The sequence below is a fragment of the Perca flavescens genome, chromosome 9 (genome assembly GCF_004354835.1).
Source record: "Perca flavescens isolate YP-PL-M2 chromosome 9, PFLA_1.0, whole genome shotgun sequence".
Lineage (NCBI taxonomy): Eukaryota > Metazoa > Chordata > Actinopteri > Perciformes > Percidae > Perca > Perca flavescens.
The window spans coordinates 23,283,012-23,301,024 of NC_041339.1; the positions used below are offsets into that span (position 1 = coordinate 23,283,012).

At 39.3% G+C, this 18,013-nt stretch overlaps 2 protein-coding genes across 2 annotated transcripts in view; one reads left to right on the forward strand and one right to left on the reverse strand.

Annotated features, from left to right (window-relative positions):
* nr5a2 (nuclear receptor subfamily 5, group A, member 2) overlaps window positions 1-8,230 on the forward strand; it is a 72,449-nt gene extending 64,219 nt beyond the window's left edge. Inside the window, 1 exon segment of the mRNA XM_028587068.1 lies at window positions 5,147-8,230. Coding sequence (XP_028442869.1) covers window positions 5,147-5,394 — 248 coding nt within the window. The 3' untranslated portion in view covers window positions 5,395-8,230.
* LOC114561671 (adhesion G-protein coupled receptor D2) overlaps window positions 7,610-18,013 on the reverse strand; it is a 96,349-nt gene continuing 85,945 nt past the window's right edge. The window contains exon 25 of the mRNA XM_028587742.1: window positions 7,610-9,038. Coding sequence (XP_028443543.1) covers window positions 8,901-9,038 — 138 coding nt within the window. The 3' untranslated portion in view covers window positions 7,610-8,900. The remainder of the gene's footprint in view (window positions 9,039-18,013) is intronic.

Sequence of the window (18,013 nt, forward strand, 5' to 3'; positions counted from 1 at the left end):
TCTTTCGACGCCCCTGCAAGTTTGATTGATAATGAATATTAAGTAGCGATTTACAATGTTGACTTGATAACAGTCAAGTAGGATGTATAAAGAGGACTTTTCCTGCACATGGGTTCAACTCCTTGCTCTTTGAAGCACCGCTGCAGTAGTAAAACAGGCTTTAGCTTTGATAGGCTTGTATAAACGCCTGTGAAAGTCCCTATTGGCCAACCAGGAGGCCCTAATTCCCTCCTGTACAGGAAGTTACCGGTTTGTCTTCCACTCACGTTTAATTGGCCAAGTTTACTGATAGCACTTGACTCAATAACTGTTTATGACCCAAGAGTTTTATGGTTTTATGTGTTGTTTTTGGACCCAGCATAAAAACACATGTTGTGAAATTTGAAAGGCACAGTGACTTGGCAGCATGTGACTGAGAAGTTTATTGATTGGAGCACTACAAGTGTAATGTACTGGAAATAGGTGATATTGTATTGGGGAAATAACATGATGGAAAATAAAGGTGTGGAAGAGGGAAAAAAGGTTTGTCTGACATGTAGGGCTGGGTATCGTTCAAAAAATGGCGGAACCGGTAACAATACCAATACCATGACTTTGATACTGGTTCCTGTTTTATTAAAAAGAATTTTAACAAAAAGAAATGACAATATTACACATTATGGCACAAATCTTTTTATTTATTTTTTAGCTCCTACTACATGAGCCTCGTCTCTGTAAGTAATGTAGAGTTTTTCCTGCGTGTCTTCATGACGTGTAACGTTAGACACCCAATCACCAGTATTATTAGATTTTGGTAGAATCATGCTGCATGTTTAGTGGCTCACTGACGCTGGTGAGATTTGCTCTTTAGGTATTGAATTTTGGTATTAAATGACGAGGCATTTTTCGATACTGGATACCAAGGAGGCAATTCGGTCGGTGCCTAAAAGTATTGAATTCGTTACCCAGTCCTACTGACATGGTGAGTTTCTGTATTCATTAACTGTTACACATTTCTGTTTTCACAACAGTTGTTTTTAATGCTTATATCTAAGCAAATCAAGAGCAACTCCTCATGTGGTAAATCAGAATTTGTGTGCACAACACAGTAGCCTTTTCTGATCTTCTCCCTACTTTTTTTATTCAGCACTTTCACTGCATTCTTAATTATGTTTCGAGGGAAACGTATTTTGTCTCGAAATGCGTTTGTCTTTGAAGTATCACAAATGTTTCTAATCAAAGTCCGCGTAGGAAGGAGGTTGGGGTATATCACATAACTTTCACCCAGGAGACCGCTGTTCATGTCCCGTGTGACAACCAACAAAAAAAAGACGTACTTAATCTATGTAACAAACCATTATCTTTTTTTAAACCAACTAAGTGGTCGTGTTGCCTAATCCTAACCAAGTAGTTTTGTTTCAGTTGAACGTTAACCACGTGTTTAAAACAGCAACCAGTGCACATTGTGAAACTGGAAAATGTACTTCAGAATGCAGTTTCATTGTATGGGAATGTGATTTTTAGGAGACAGGGTTGTTTTAATACTTTTTGGTCTGTGCCATTGATATACTGTATAGAAGTATCAGGTTTGGCTGCCATCCTCTACAGTGCAGTATTTTTCTCCCACTTCAGCTTCTTAAAGCCATAAACAAAGTGATGCCTGTTTGCTTCTGCAGAGAATGGTAAACTTTGACACCAAGTGATGTTTCTGATCAGTTTTTTCACACACCAGTGTCCAGTCTGCGAGGCATTATTGAGATCAGAGTTAAGTGAAGGAGCGAGTATTTGCATGTGTGTGTGTGTGTGTGTGTGTGTGTGTGTGTGTGTGTGTGTGTGTGTGTGTGTGTGTGTGTGTCCCTAGAGCAGGTGGATTGCAAGGGTCAGTGAAAGAGTGTAAAAGCACATGCAGATACACACACACACACACACACACAACACACACACACACACACACACACACACACTCACAGCAAACAGCAGATCTAGTCTAATTAAAAAGCACAGCAGTGATTTCAGGGGCTCTGTGAAAGAGAGAATGATGTGTGATGTGATGTGTGATGTGTGTGTTTGTGTGTGTGTGTGTGTGTGTGTGTGTGCTTTTGTGTTAGGTCGCTGGCTTCAGCATGATCGCCCGTCAAATGAAACAATGTATTCTACAGGACCTCAGGGTTTCCATTTGAGTATTCAGACGCGGCGCTGCAACGAACTGTGGCTGTTTTATGTGAAAAAAAAGTTGATAATTAGTCCCACAGTGACTGAGCAATGAGATGGAAAGAGAAAGGGGGGGGCATTGAAGGAAGAGGAGAGAGAGCGCTTAGCACACTTAATGCTCCGACCTGACACTGTCTGGGAATCATTGATCAATTGTTTATTTTTTCCCTAACCCTTTTCTCTCCTTCATCATCCCTCTCCTGTCTTTGAATGATCAGTAGATTAGAATCCATCCACTTTTCTGATTTGATTAGCAACAAAACGAAGAAACATTTCTCATCAACCGGAGTGGGGTTTTTTGTCTAGTTTTTGCAAACGGTAGCAGATATCAAACTATTGTCGTGTGTGCTTTTTTTGGAAGTTGCTCTGGTAATAATAAGCAATTAAAATGCTGTCTTTTTGCCTCACTTTCCACTAATTAGCTTGACAGGGACATTGGCTACTAATTCTCTGTAGTTTCCCCCCCAACATCCACACATACACCCATCAAATTCCCCTCCACATGCAAACTGTACACCCTCATGCAGACACACACAAATGCAGAGAAACCATCTTTCTGAGAAACCATGGCAACACCTCACATGCTTTTTGCTGTGATCTGCGTTTACCTTGTCATGTTGCTGCAGAATTAACAAAATCAAACTCAGAAGAGGCTCTGACATCGCTGAGTTGATTATTTTGCAACATGAGATGTTTGCTATAAACAGCGTGTGTACTACAGAGAACATGTTGGCCTTTTTTTGTATTACATTACAGATTTTACACATTACGTAATTCCAATGCCTAAAACATTATTTGTTAATGGCATAAATAATGGGGTATTTTATTTAATGATTCCAGTAGGTTTAGACGCTATGTACTATGCTTTGAAACAGCATTTAGGGAAACTTTAAAACAGAATATGACAAACCTGAATAAAGAAACAAAAGTAGAGGTGAGGGAAAGTGCAATGGAAGGTTGTGGACTCTTTTCTGAAATCCTGGCTGCAGCCCTCATCAGCAAAACGCATAAAAACGTCCTCCACATTTTTAGGACTTTCTGAGCAACTCAGAAACTTTTATTTCCATATCTTTCTCTACATTTTGTTTAATGTGCAGATGAAAACAAGTCTATTATTTTTCTTGTTGACCTGCGTAGGACGCCTGTGTGGTAAAGCCTAAAGCCCACACTCTACTGGGTTAGCTAGGCTATATCACTGCTTCATGGAGTTGTTGGTGGTGTGACGGCCTGTTCAGGAGTCTGATAGCGGGTCAGACACATGAGTGGCAGCAGGAAAAAGCACATGTCATGTTTGTTTGGAGCTTCTTTTGTCACAGGCTGCACCCCTCCCCCTTTTCCTGCCCTCCTCTTGGCCTTATTTAGCCCCCCGCAGTGTCATCCAGAGGTCAGGGTGAGCACGCACACGCTACCACCAGCTCACACATACACAGGCAAGACAAGAACAGACAGACACACACACATACATACAGATTTTAATAGCATGGTAGAGTGCATCATAGATGGAAGTGCCTTGAAGGACCTGCTTCTCATTCTCTAGACCTCATTAGCTGCTGATTTATCTCCCCCTCCTTCCTCCTAATGCTCTGGGTGGGTGGATAGGGTGTGGAAAGGGGGTACCATGTGAGAAATATGTGTATTTTCATAGATTAGTGTGTGTGTGTGTGTGTGTGTGTGTGTGTGTGTGTGTGTGTGTGTGTGTGTGTGTGTGTGTGTGTGTGTGTTTGGTCCGGAGGTGTCAACTAGACACAGGGACTCTGTCATTCCAAATTAGCACACTGTGAGCACACTCAACCTGGGGTCAAACAGATTAATAAAAGATCACACACACACACACACACACACACACACACACACAGAGCTATCTGATTAAATATTCTGCAGCCCTGCGCTTTATAATCATGACAAGTACACCCACACCACTCTGGTCCACCATTATCCATTTAGCAAATTTTTGTCCTGTCTTGCAATAATCTGCTCAAACCCCCTGTGAGCTTATTATTGCCAAAGAAAAGTGCTTATAGCTGCACGTAAAGGTAGGATTTTGGAAAGATGCAAAATGTATTTTGCAAAAGGAAGTAATAGTGAATAAAAACATAAAAATGAATTCCTGCGCTTTTATTGTACCCTGCAGTTTAAGTGATTACTGTTTTCCTCAAGATCGATGCTTTAAAAAAAAGTTATCTCTATTTTTTTGCACTAATAATTAAGCCACGTTCTGTTTTGTTATGATATAAAAGGATGGTAAAGGCATTAGGTTAAGGAGCAACTCTGGTGCTAATATGACTGTGACTCTGCCCTACATAATTCATTGACTCCTGGGGAACGTATCTCTCGGGAGGAGAACCTTTTTTTTTTTTTTTGCCTTTACCTGATTCCCTCCCTTCCTTCACATCGCCGTCTCAAGAGACAATTCAGAGGAGGGGAAAAAAAGAGTAAGGGAGCAATATTCCATCATGTGTTGCATTTTTAAGTCCTCTTTAAAGTAAGAAAGAAAGAGACAAGCCACAACCAAAGATGTCAAATTGTAGCACTGTCCCCTGATAAATAAGAATACACATTATTGTAACCTCTTTGTCTTTGAAATATGAACATAAAGGCCTATTCTACTGTTACCTTGAGGATACTGTGACACTATAAATCAGTCTTGAATCATAGTTTCTGCCATAAAGAGTTAACATGAGACATTAGGCTGCTGATATTCAAAGGTAAACTGGATGTGTACACAGTCTTACCATACTGATTGAATTATATTGATGTGGACAAATTCTGCCTTTAGAAACTCATTTGGCTGTTTTGTGAGACTTGAGGGCCTGTAATGCTCTGACATTATGTCCATGTTTAGGCTCTATTATTATTTGCCATTGCTTTGTTCTTATACTTCACAACAGCACTCACAGAGATTGGTCAAGTATGAAGTGGCGTCCTATCTGACCTTTAGTTTTGCTTCCTCCTGTAGATGTAAAGAACCTGGAGAACTTCCACCTGGTAGAAAGCGTCCAGGAGCAGGTCAACGCAGCGCTGCTGGACTACGTCATGTGTAACTACCCGCAGCAAACAGACAAGTTTGGCCAGCTGCTCCTCCGGCTGCCAGAGATCCGAGCCATCAGCCTGCAGGCCGAAGAATACCTTTACTACAAACACCTGAACGGTGACGTGCCGTGCAACAACCTGCTCATTGAAATGCTTCACGCCAAGAGAGCTTAGGAGGGGACTGCGCTACCCATAATGCAGCTGTACAGACATCCTGAGAGTTTTGCTGCAGCCCAAAAACTTTAAATCTTGACTGAGTGGTGACCTGGAAGATGGAGAGCAGAGAGTTAGCAACTCTTGTTTATATTTAGCTCATTTTGATCTCCATGTTTCTTGGATTTGGACAAACACACACGCACAGAGACGAAAACAGCATATGGATCCCTTTATTCTGAAAAAAAATGTCTGAAAGAAGAGCCCCTTCTCCTCAACCACACAGACAAAGATAATATTGAAAGGAGAAATAAACTAACACTTGAAACAAACACTGCATTTGGCACGAGATGGGGTTTAATGGTCTGCACGAGCACAGCCTTTTACGACTGGCAGGCTGCAACTTACAGAACTAAACCCTCAAGTATTTTAGCTTTAGTGACATTGTGAGAGGCTTTTAATGCTGAGAAAGGAAGCTGAGTAACACCGGCCATCTTTCAGACAGCTTTGTGACAGAGCGGTGGCTTATTTGGGTGGACGATCCTCCGGCGTGCTCTCACTGAAACTGGCTTTTAGCTGTCGTTGGTACTGTAAAGACAAACGGGCAAGCAGTCGACCAGGCCAGAGACTATTACCGTCACGTTTTGTGAACTGACATAAGACGCCTGCCACGGCAACTTGATCTGACTGAGAAGGGAAAACTGACAGTTAAAAAAGAAACGTCTAAAAAAAGGAAAATTCTTTAATGAACAAAATGATAAATAGGCCAATATGAAGAAAAATAAGATGTTTTTTTCTCTTGTAATGAAAGTCATTTGCTCTTCGTGGTCACCTTGTGGTTCCCCTTTCTTATTCCACCTCCCCAAATCATCTTAAACTATGTACCTCAGAAAGACCAGTGTTAAATAAATTCAATTAATAATGTCAGCTGAAACAATTGTATTTATAGTCCCTTTTTCCTGCAAAACAAACACCCTCTCTTTTTATTATTTCATTACAACTGGAACAAAACAAAGTGTGATTCTGGAGACAGAGAAGGCTCGACCCTGCCTTTTTCCGGAAAGACCAAAGCCTGCTGCAGAACAGAAGAAGGAAATTACAAAAACCGTAATAATCAGTATTATAAGAAAAAAAAAAAAAAAAGATTTGTGATGTCACAGTTATGTGAGTCTTGCCTTATTTCATTACCATGCTAGCTAACCGTGCAGATGTGAATGAAAATATGTACAAATATATATATAAAGTATTAATGTTGTAAAAATTAAAAAAAAGAATAATTCAACAGGTGTTTACATTCATGTGGTCATATGGGAGAGAACTGTGATGAAGCATAAATTGCAAAGCAATGATTTCCTAAAAAATGAAATCAACAAAATGAAAAAAAAAAAAAAAAAAATATCCCTCTGGTTTGCGTTCTTCGGTGTGTGTACAGTGTTTTATTTTTTATTTGTTTTGAGCAGTACTTAAATTATGTCGTGAGACACTAAAATCAAAAAGGAATCACACTTAAAATATTAATTTCTATCTGTGTGTGCTGGCATTCAAGCATTTGTTTCTTAAGCATTGCTGTATAAGGGTTCCGTTTCACTTTCAACCTTTTTTGTAGACTTTTTTTTTATCTACAGTGCTTTTACCTTTTTGATGTACAGTATGTCACTGGTTACACTTAATAATGAAGATAATTTATTGCGTCTCTGGGTTTCCATCTTTGTGTTACATGACGTGAGGTGTCCGCGCCATAATAAATTTGTTTACTGTAGCATGTTTTTGTTTTGTTTCCACGAGTAGTTCAGTGATGCAGATCTGGAGCAAAAATAATAATGGGCTTTCAAAAAGAAAAGAAATCACCACAAATGTTTTGTCTTTTAAATGTTTATGCAAGTCAGTACATTGAAAAGAGTGTTGTATTTAGTGGGAAGGATTTTTGTGCCACATACGTTTTTCTTCTCAATCTGCATCATTGTCCTTTCTAGTTTGCTCTTATACCAAAGACTGCGTCTTTCCCCCATGTGAGCTGTGACTTAGTATTGTGTCCAAAATGAACAAAACTGTCTCTTTTTTTCTCAAAAAGATGCCCCCCTAAATTATTTTCATGTGGAGTTTTTCACGTGCTGTAGTTGTTGTTACTGTTTTTTTTAAATGTCCCAACACTTGCCTCCCACAACAACCTGCGGTGTTTATTTGTTTACTTGTTGACATTTTGTTAATTAAGTCATAGAACGATAAAGTCTTTCAATGGCATGTTTATTGTACAGAAAATTCACTTAAAATCCCACATCTTTAAGCAGTTCCTGGTCCAGAACTCAATTTTCTGACACCTTCATTAATTGTGTCTATTGATCAGACAATCTATTATCACCCACTTCCACAAATTCTGTGTTGTTGCGGTTTCTGCAGCTGCCTTGGACTTCCTATATAACATACAGGTGAACTCTATACAGTACCACATGCAGGAAATACAGTCATGCACATTAATGCAGTCACTGCAGAAGTAAGAGTTTGGAGAAACCGTTTTCTGTCACTTCAGCTGTCAGAAGTTAAAGGAAATGGTCTGAAATTCAGCCGTTTGCTTTCCAACAAACCAATCCGTTGCTTAAGAGTAACTGTCTAGACAGACTTGTGTGCAGGATAAATGCTTTAACAATGACTACCTTTGTGCATTCACATGCTCATGTACACTGTCAACACATGGCTACAGGATGGATCAAAATGCTATTTCCCTCCTACTTGGTCTATGACTTTTGCCCCTCCTGCTGACATTCTGACTGCTCCTATCGCTACCCCGGTCTTGGGGATGTCTCTCTGAGGCCAACTGAATTTTTCCTCATATTTCAATAAATAATTATTATGCTTATAACACCAGATTCTTGCTTCCTGCACACACTGTCCAGTTCCATTACATGTGTTTTTGTGGGAGAAATTAACAGCTATTCCAACATCCCTTTGAATAACATTTTAGTAAATCAACATGTAGGAATGAGATCAGATGAGAAATCAAATGAGATAGTGTACAATATTACTCAAATGTCCATCTTATTTTTTTATGTCATTTTGGCCTATATGATAGTTTAACAGTAGTGACATGGAACCAGGGGGGAGAAAAGGTGGATGGCATGTGATAAAAGTCTCAGCTCAAATCTCACACTAATGGATCACAAACATGCCCCATTACTTAGTTGATGTAACACAGTGCCCACTTTACTGGACAATATACAGGTATGCTTTCACAAGCAAATGTACAGCAAGAGAATAAACCATGAAAACATACAAACATATAAATGCAGAAAAATAATAAACTTTTAGTGAAAACTATGTGGCCACATCTTAAAATAAAGGCAATGTTAAAGGCAGAATGAGTCTTAGATCACTAAAAAATACTTACAACCGGTATGCAACACTCGTGCATCTCTACAGTGATCACAAGTGAGTGAAAATGAAAAGAGTAAAGAAAAAAAGCACGGAGAAAACATTTCACCAACTCTGATTAAAAAATGATTACAAAACTACAATCACTATCACCAGCCAGGTCAGTCAACGTAGATGAGGTCATAGCTTTTCTGAGGTACAGGGCTGCGAGGGAAACAGGAAGCTGTAAACTCCAGCTCCATGGGAACATGGAGACTACAACCAGCCGGCAAGGCATCCACCTCTGAGGGAGAAGGCTCCTGGATGGGAGAACGGGTCTTGGTAAGTGGAGAGTGTTAAGTCAAATTAGCAAAACAATATGTATGTACACTGAAATAACACAAGACTGAAGTCATAAAATACACTAGAATCTACCAGTGGGCAGACGGGGACATTTTCCACTTTGTCTTAGGAAAAAGTTTCATTACAGAATACAGTATTTGTAAATGTCATGTCTTTTTAGGTTTTATTGTGTCATTCAATTTGGTCATAATTCTAAACATCAATCTTAAAAAAAAAAAAAAAAACTTGTAATTGGTTGAATTGGTTTTCATCTGAATCTTTTCTGTCTTGCTATCAAACGGCCTTAATTAGAATATATAACTTAATAAAAGTATTTTGAAATCATGAATTAATGAAATAGCTACATTTTTTCCAACAATTATACATGTTTTAAAATCAAACCCTCAATTATTGTTGGGTGAATGCATTCACCTGAATTAAGGTCTTCAATTTGAGTCTTCAAGCCCAATATCGAAAACAAATTTACATCAAAAGCACTTCAAATTTAAAGAGCAGCTATGTTTACTCCAGTCACCCCACACCTTCAAAAAGCACAAATTACATTACATTATTAATTTACTGAAACATATTTCTGCTATTCACAGTTTTGTGAAAAATACATTATACACTATTAGTGTGGTAATACTGGGATTGTAAGAGTCTCTGCAAACTCGATCTGAAAGAATCTCAGTGCAGCAGGTTGTTTCTGTATATCCAATATACAGAGCAGGCTTTGAACTTTTTCTACATTTTCATTTTTAGAAAACCAAAATCCAGCAATGATAGCCAACAGGTTTTAAAATTTCTCTTGTTAATGTAATAACAAACCAAGCTTTTGACAATCAATTCTTTTTAATTTTTTTCGCCATCAAGTAAATAATATGGGGGATTATTTGATTGCTGAGGTGCTGATGATAGTCTTCTCGTGCAGCATTAAGGATGCTGGTCACAGCCTGGCAAGAGGCCAGCTCGATCCCCGGCGCACAGTGTAGCAATCCGCACTTTGAGCTTGGCTTGCAGTGCCTGGCCTCCTGTCTGTAAATGTGTTAAACCTGCTTTCACTCGCCCTGAATTTGTATAAATAATGTATATACATTTATCCACAGACTCTAACAAGTGCAGCCTCAGGTGAAAATACTCAGAAATGCATGGTATGCGCATCCCCAAAGGTGGACATCAGCTCCAAACCGACCAACTCAAAAGATAACCACACAGAGAGCAAGAAAAAAAGAAAAAAAAAACAAATGAATAACTTGCCAAAAGCAACATAAACACACAGTTTCACTCACTCACTCGCACACACACACACACACACACACACACACACGCAAATGCAGTGCTGTCAGTTTCTAAACAAGTTTTCCTTTCCGTCACAAAAAATAGCCCCAAGTTGTGTCTGCCAGTGTTATGTGAAGCTTTTAAACTCTGGAACCACATCACTCGTGTTTACCGAGATGCGCTTGTATGTTTCCCTGCATTGTGAAAGCGCAGTCAAAGAGAGAGATTGAGGGCACAAGAAAAAACAAAAGCATTTGGAAGTGTTCTAACATTTCACGAAAAGGTGCAAGTGAACACTGGAATAAGCCAGTTTGGTATTCAGTCCAGAGTCAGGCAGGACCGGAGGCTCAAGAGGCCTGAGAAAAGCATAAGCAGTCGGAATAAAATGAAAACCCGCCCAGCGCTACATAGTGGCAAAACTGGTGGATTCATCCGTAAGGATAACCTCACACCAATCAGTGACTTTATAATAGATTAAAATATTTGAAGACATCACATACAGTAAATGCAATCTTAATTCTTCCTTATTTAAAACTTCTTTTTTTTTCCCCAAGCGACCACAAACCTGATTCCGCTCGCCTGTGTGGATTGTGTCATTCTAGGTCATCACGTTGAATAAATGCTACCATTTTTCATTCTCACCTCAGTATTCATTTTACTGCTGAACGTTTCCTCAAAATTAAAAGACCTTTCCCGCAAATGACTTTAAACATTATCGCATAAAAGCACTGCCACCGCTGAGAAAATCAATTTGCATGCAGGTATACAATAGGCACTGACCATCCTCCTATGAGTGACCACAAATCATTACTGGTACTGTAGTTCAGTTCCGGGCAGCAGAGACAAAGCTATTGTTGGCACTGACAAGGGTTATGGCATTAAATCAGATATTATCATAAATCGGAATACAAAAAAAGAATATGAGAGCTTTGGCACTTATTTCAATCTGATATCAGAGTGCTAGGTCATGATTTCAATAAACAAACACTGATGTAAAATGAACTGTCACTGGCTTTCTATTCATATCAGCATACTTTCTACATGTTAATGTTAGTCCTAAAAACAATATTTGGAAATAATCTCCAATACCACGGGAAGAAAACATTTAATTGATGAATGAAATGGTTTATTCATCGGTTTTTGAGCAGTAAGACTGGCAGAGGCTCACAGGTGAAGATTAAGGAGGCTAAAAAGAAACAGCACAACTCTTCAGAGAGGCAATTTGCAAACTTTCTAATCACTTAGAAATACCAAACAGCGACTGGGGGAACCATTGTTTGGCGGCCTGATGGACAAACTTAAAAAATGTAAAGATCAAATTAATAGGCAAACATTGTTAATGGGAACACTCACTATTGTTATGCAAAAGCCTCACTGTGGCATGCAAAGCAAATACACTAAGGTTTGGAGATGGAATGGTTCGAAGGCCGCTGCCGTTTCATTTCAAAGCCTGCATTATACATCATTGTGCATAAAGAGGAAGCCTACAGCATTATGATGTTTTTTTTCACGATGATTATCTTTTATTAGTCATTAAAAAGAGAGCGAGAGAGAGAAAAAAAATACAACTTTTAAGCACCTGAACCTCGCTGCCAGCATTCCATAAATTACCTGCACAATGGGGAGAGCCTTTGGAGATTTTTCAATTTCAAAAAATGAGGAGCATGCATTCAGTCGTGCTCGTGTTATACCAGCACTTAAATCCTACAGAGCTCACATAAAAAAAGGACTCAAGGTTGCATCCGATTGAAAACCTCCAACTACAGCCACTTCAGAAATCCATTTAGCGAGCGGGGGGTTAGAACATCTAATACAAACAGAGTCACCCTGTTAAAATGGTTGCACCAATGTCTTTTAAAACAGACAAACACGCACACGCACGCACACACACACACACACACACACACACACACACACACACTTTCAGGCACACACTTTTCACCTGTGTTTGCTTGGCTCCATTGTAAGAAAGATGAACCTGGCACATAGAGAGATGACACAAAGAATTAATCTTGCCAGACTTCAGCCAAGTGGTGAAGGTGAATGCACGTGGAATCTTGACCTTTGCTTTGACAGTGTCAAAAAGAGTGCTCTATGGGAACGTCAAATAAAGAGGTCTGTGGCATCTGTAATAACATGACAATCTGAATGTCACCACACTGTTCATCAGCTTCAAAATCAAAAAAAGACAATTTCAATTATATTAATTATATTATTTTTACTATTTTTGGAAATAGAGACAATAATAATAATAATAATAATGTTAAGGAAGTGATTACATATTATTGCAGTGTGAATGCTACTAAATTTGTGTGAAGCCACTATATTGGATATACACATGCCATTACAATTTACAATTATTGTTATTCATTTGTTTTTTCATGTAACAGCCCCTGGATAGTTGCTTGTACTTATTGTTAAACTGTAACACTTGAACAGTGGCCAGCAAAACCTCCGCAACAGAATTGCAAGGATAAGTGACTATATTCTGCCCGATGGTTTTCAGCTTGTACTTTTGCTCATGCTCATAATAATTACACAGTTCTGCTTCAGTTTGTTCATACGAAACTGCTGTTATTATTGCAGGGAAATTCATCACTTCATTTATCACCTTTCCCAGAAAAGATTGCATACTAATATACACAAAGTATCAGACTCACCAGATTCTAGGATTCAACCTATAGGCCCCTAATGAGAATGTGACATGGATACACAAAAGACTTGCAAAAGGCTTGAGCCCCTCCAAAAAGGGTTTAAGTCAGCCAAAAAGCTGAGGAACCAACACAGAACAGGACTATCACCACACACACACACACACACACACACACACACACACACACACACACACACTTGCATATAAGGATCTATTTAGCTATTCATCTACAGAAATAAAGTGAAGTATGATAGCTACTTAATGATACCATTTGTGAAAACCTTACTGAGCTGAGAGGCATGCCCGGTGACAAACATACAGCAAATGTTTTGGCCAGCACTGCTTTTTTACTAAAGACTGAATGCTTTCCATCAATACCCTGTGCAATTACAACTAGATGCCGGAGGAGGTGATGTACACTATTTAAAAACACACAATTTAGGACTGGCCTTAATGTAAAAGTCAGTGTTAGTTTGCAGTCATACACCTTTTGGTTTTACAGCAAAGTGCTACACAAATGTTGCTAAACAAATAAAGAAGTACATCAGCATCATAAATCAAATACTGTTAATCTATGAATGTACTGCATTCCATACCTAAGCTTAAATTGAGTTTGTCTCAATGTGTGTCCACAGAGGGATGTTAAGTATTTGTGCATGTGTTTCTACACATACTGTACATCTGCTGGTCTGATGGTGAACTCAATATCAAAACCCTTTAGAGGACTGAATCAATCAGAGAGAAACTTTCCTTTCATCTTTCCCTCCCTCCATACCTCCTTTCTTTCCTTCTCTGTTTCAGAGTGTCACGGACAATTGCTGGCAGGCCTTCAGATGCAAACAGCTGCTCAGATTGTCACTGTGATGGGAAACTGATTATTTAGTCTGCTGTCCCTCCTTTGGGACAGCAACAGTTTCTGTAAGCTGCTGAGGACTCTTAATAGGCTGGGTCCTTTGCCAGAGGCAGCAATAACACTGTAATAGAGGCTCCTACAAATGAACATTAAACATAGCTATGAAAAAGGAGAGTGTGGGCCCCAGGGAGGATCTTTGGGAAACATCCAATCAGCATCTGTTTGGAGCTGTAGCTCTGTTTTAGAGAGACCAGTTAAACGTAACAAGGAAAAGACTGCCTCTTATTACCTGGAGTTGTAGGTTTGTCAAGCTGGTGTTGATCGATCATAGATCCTCTGTTAAATCGTTAATAATGTTAGCATTTGATTATTGCGATTTTATGCTTTCTGGTTGGGGAGCGAACCAGAAGGTTTGTGTATACAGGCTTTGTGTTGGCTGGACCTCTGTTGGATATCATTATACTGCCTGGTCCTGGCTGCTGAGGCAGCTGCAACCCCAATCGATGAATGGCCTTCCCACTTCATTCAAAGCTACCATCTTAAACTCTCCACCCCTCAAAACTGCGTATCAAATAATGTGTTTTTCTTTAATAAAAGGAATAGGAGACATTTACAAGCAAAGTGATTTCATTTGTTTGAATATAAAAAGTATTCTAGGTTTTTAATTATTTCTGCTTCAAACTGTATTTATTCAATAATTTAACAATCTATGGTTCGCACACATCTATATTTCGCAAATGTGAGTGAAACGCTCACACTGTGGAGCCCTGATCACTGGTAAAGTGGTTTTCCCTGATGTTGACACTGTCCTTTAAAGGGCTTTAAGCTACATTAGCCTTCTAAATGACTGTAATGTAATGACTGTAAATGTGCCCTTCAGGAAAGCATTTAAAATGCCTGCTAAAAGACTGTATGTAAAAAAAAAAAAGGGGGTCGCTGGAAAATAAAGTGCAAGCTAATAATCCAGAAAAAAGGTTAGTAAATAACCCATTCTGAAACTATTTACCCACAACATCAGAATGTTTTAACAAATACAGAGATAGAGAAAATATAGAATATTAATTTGCTGTGTGTAATCAAGGTTCTACTTACAAGAACAACAATTTCCAAATACAACTCTCAAAAACAAAAACATATAATAGATGGCACAGCATTGTTGAATTGACCTCCAGCACCCAAAGCAAGATTGACGTCAAGCGGGCGGCTTTCTTGTAGAACTCATGTTAACTGGTATTTGACAAGTTCTCTCTCTGGGAGTGTACCAGAGCCTAACAGTGCATATCAAGCTCAGAGTCTAATGTGAGGTGAGTGATGTAAGGTGAGGCGAGGCTGCGAGAAGCCTGAGGCTGAAGGAGCAGCACAGGGCAGCAGTCGGATCAATACTGGCTCAGCTACAGAAGAACGAGGTTGGGATGGTAGGCAGCAAAGAGACGACACTTCCTGATAGAGCGGGGCTCATCACGCAAGCACGCACGCGATTTATTGTGATTTTTATTGTTTAATGTATTTACTTATATGGCTTGTGAAGCCCTGTGTGACTCTGTGATAAGTGCTATATACATAAACTTTACTAACGTACTTACACACACACACAGACACACACATTTATTATTATTAATAATAATAATAATAATAGTATTGGTGTTGCATACCACCTTTATCATGCAATTTCTTCAGTGTTTTACATAAAAAATAACATGTATAATAAATTACATTATTAAAAAATTATTAAATAAGTAATTATTGAGTATATATATTAACCAACTGGTGACTGGATAGCTGAAAGCAACACTTGTTTTGTTAAGGGTAGTTGGACTCAACTGTGCGGTCTGAAAAAAAACAATGACCTGAAAACTTAATGTCGCATAGAGCTATTGAGTTGAGCATTCTTTTTCAGTTGATTTGGCAATAGGAGCTGCCATTTACATTGCAAAGACTCATTGATTTTAGTGTTATCAAAAGTATTACAAGCTGGGGTGGTTAAAAGCTTTTTCTTTGGTCACCACTGTTTGAAATATAACACCTATTCACCTATATCCACCCTGCAACCACTGTCAAAAAAGCTAAAAGGTAAGCATACATGTAAAATTAATAAGAAATCAGCACCCAAAAGTAAAATTCTTGCTTTTTAATACCAAGCAGTTGTATTGGACAAATATTTCCATCTTCTTGGGTGGAGGACAGTAGCACCCAGTGAAGCCAAATCAGAAACAGACATCCACAACTGTTAAAAATGTCAGTTGGAATTTGTAAAAACTCATAAATAATGGATGCTCCAATTAGGCTGGGGAGCATCTTCAATGAGCCCAGAGTGCCGAGCATGCTTTCTCAGCTCCAAACCAAGGAGCCATGTTAATGACTGTGCCCAGAGACTTGGGGAGCTCCATCAGCTCCCCCCACATTTTTCCCAGCCTCACCATTGGACACCCCTTGTCAAGCACCCACCGTCCATGCTCGACCACAACATATCATACAGAGCGGAACATGAACTCTTAATTTAAACATTCACAGCAGCGGCTGCTGCCTGTTATAGGCAAATCAGAAGAAAATGAAACAAACAGGGTGCCTCAGGAAGATCCATGTGTGTGCAATTGAGAGGTTTTTGGGGAGAGTGTGTGTGTGTGTGTGTGTGGGTGGGGGATGGGGAGGGGGGGTCTCTTTCTCTCCTTTTATGTGTTTTGTGGCTACAAGAGGCTGTTATCCAATTTGTTTATGTTGCAAATATATCTCTTTCTGTGTGTTAAAGTGATGGTTCGAAGTAATTTCACCCTAGGGTCGTTTGCACCATGACTTCAAGCCAAACAACCCCCCAGAAGCTTTTTTCACCTGGATCGAACATTGGGAGAGTTAGCGTTATCAGCTGAATAGCTTAGTGCAGGTGCTAATGGATCCAACTGCACTTTGTAAGTTACCCCACTAATAATGCCCAAAATGATACCAAACTTCTACAGTAGTACAAATAGGTTATGTACTCATAAAACGATGGATTGGAGAGTTTGTAAGTACACCAGGAGTTTATTTAAATAACACTTGCCTTCTGGCTTCTGCTCTCTGCTGCTACCGGCAGTAAGACTAGTGCTAAGGGAGATTTACAAATTACAACACCAAAAAGAGATACAACAAAAATATTTATTAATTTAATGATTAAATAAGGTAGTGTCTCCAAACTTACCTCAATTATAACTTATCTCTTGCTATTTGTACTACAGCACTTACTTTAAAAAAATAAGTAATAAATAACATTTTTGTTGTATCTCTTTTTGGTGTTGTAATTTGTAGACGTCCCTAATTTGTAGGCAGCATGGTGGCTCAGTGGTTAGCACTGTGGCCTCACAGCAAGAAGGTTCTAGGCTCGAATCCAGGTTGTTCTGGGCCTTTCTGTGTGGAGTTTGTATTTTCTCCCCATGTTTGCGTGGGTTGTATGTGACAATAAAGTACCTTTACCTTTACTCGTCTTACTGCCGGTAGCAGCAGAGAGCAGAAGCCAGCAGGCAAGTGTTGTTTAAAACTAAAATCCTGGTGTATTTACAAACTTTCCGAACCATTGTTTTATGAGTACATAACCTATTTGTACTACTGTAGAAGTTTGGTATCATTTCGGGCATTATTAGTGGGGTAACTTACAAAATACACAGTTGGATCCATTAGCGCCTGCACTACGCTATTCAGCTGATAACGCTAACTCTCCCAATGTTCGATCCAGGTGAAAAAAGCTTCTGGGGGGTTGTTTGGCTCGAGGTCATGGTGCAAAGGACCCTAGGGTGAAATTACTCCGAACCATCACTTTAAGAGGAAGGGACAGATTAAGATAAAAGAGTGTTTGTGATTATTTCTATTAGTGACAGAGAGAAGAAATGAGAAATTTGAAAACCTAGAGAAGTAGAGGGACAGGTATTCTATTCCAACATAATGACACTGGGCTCCATAGCATTCTGCGTTATCAGGACCGGGGTCACCTCTAGGGAAGGATGACAGTGGATGAGGCAGGGACCACTATCCCCCTCTCCTGACCTGAATTCAGACATAAACAGGAAATTGCCTATGGGAAGGAAGTCATATTTTTTACAGCTGTGCCCTGGATGAGGACAGCATTGTGTGAGAGCTGCATTTTCAATATATGTATGCAATTTACTCAAGATGTCTGATGTTTGCAATGAGCCATTCGGTAT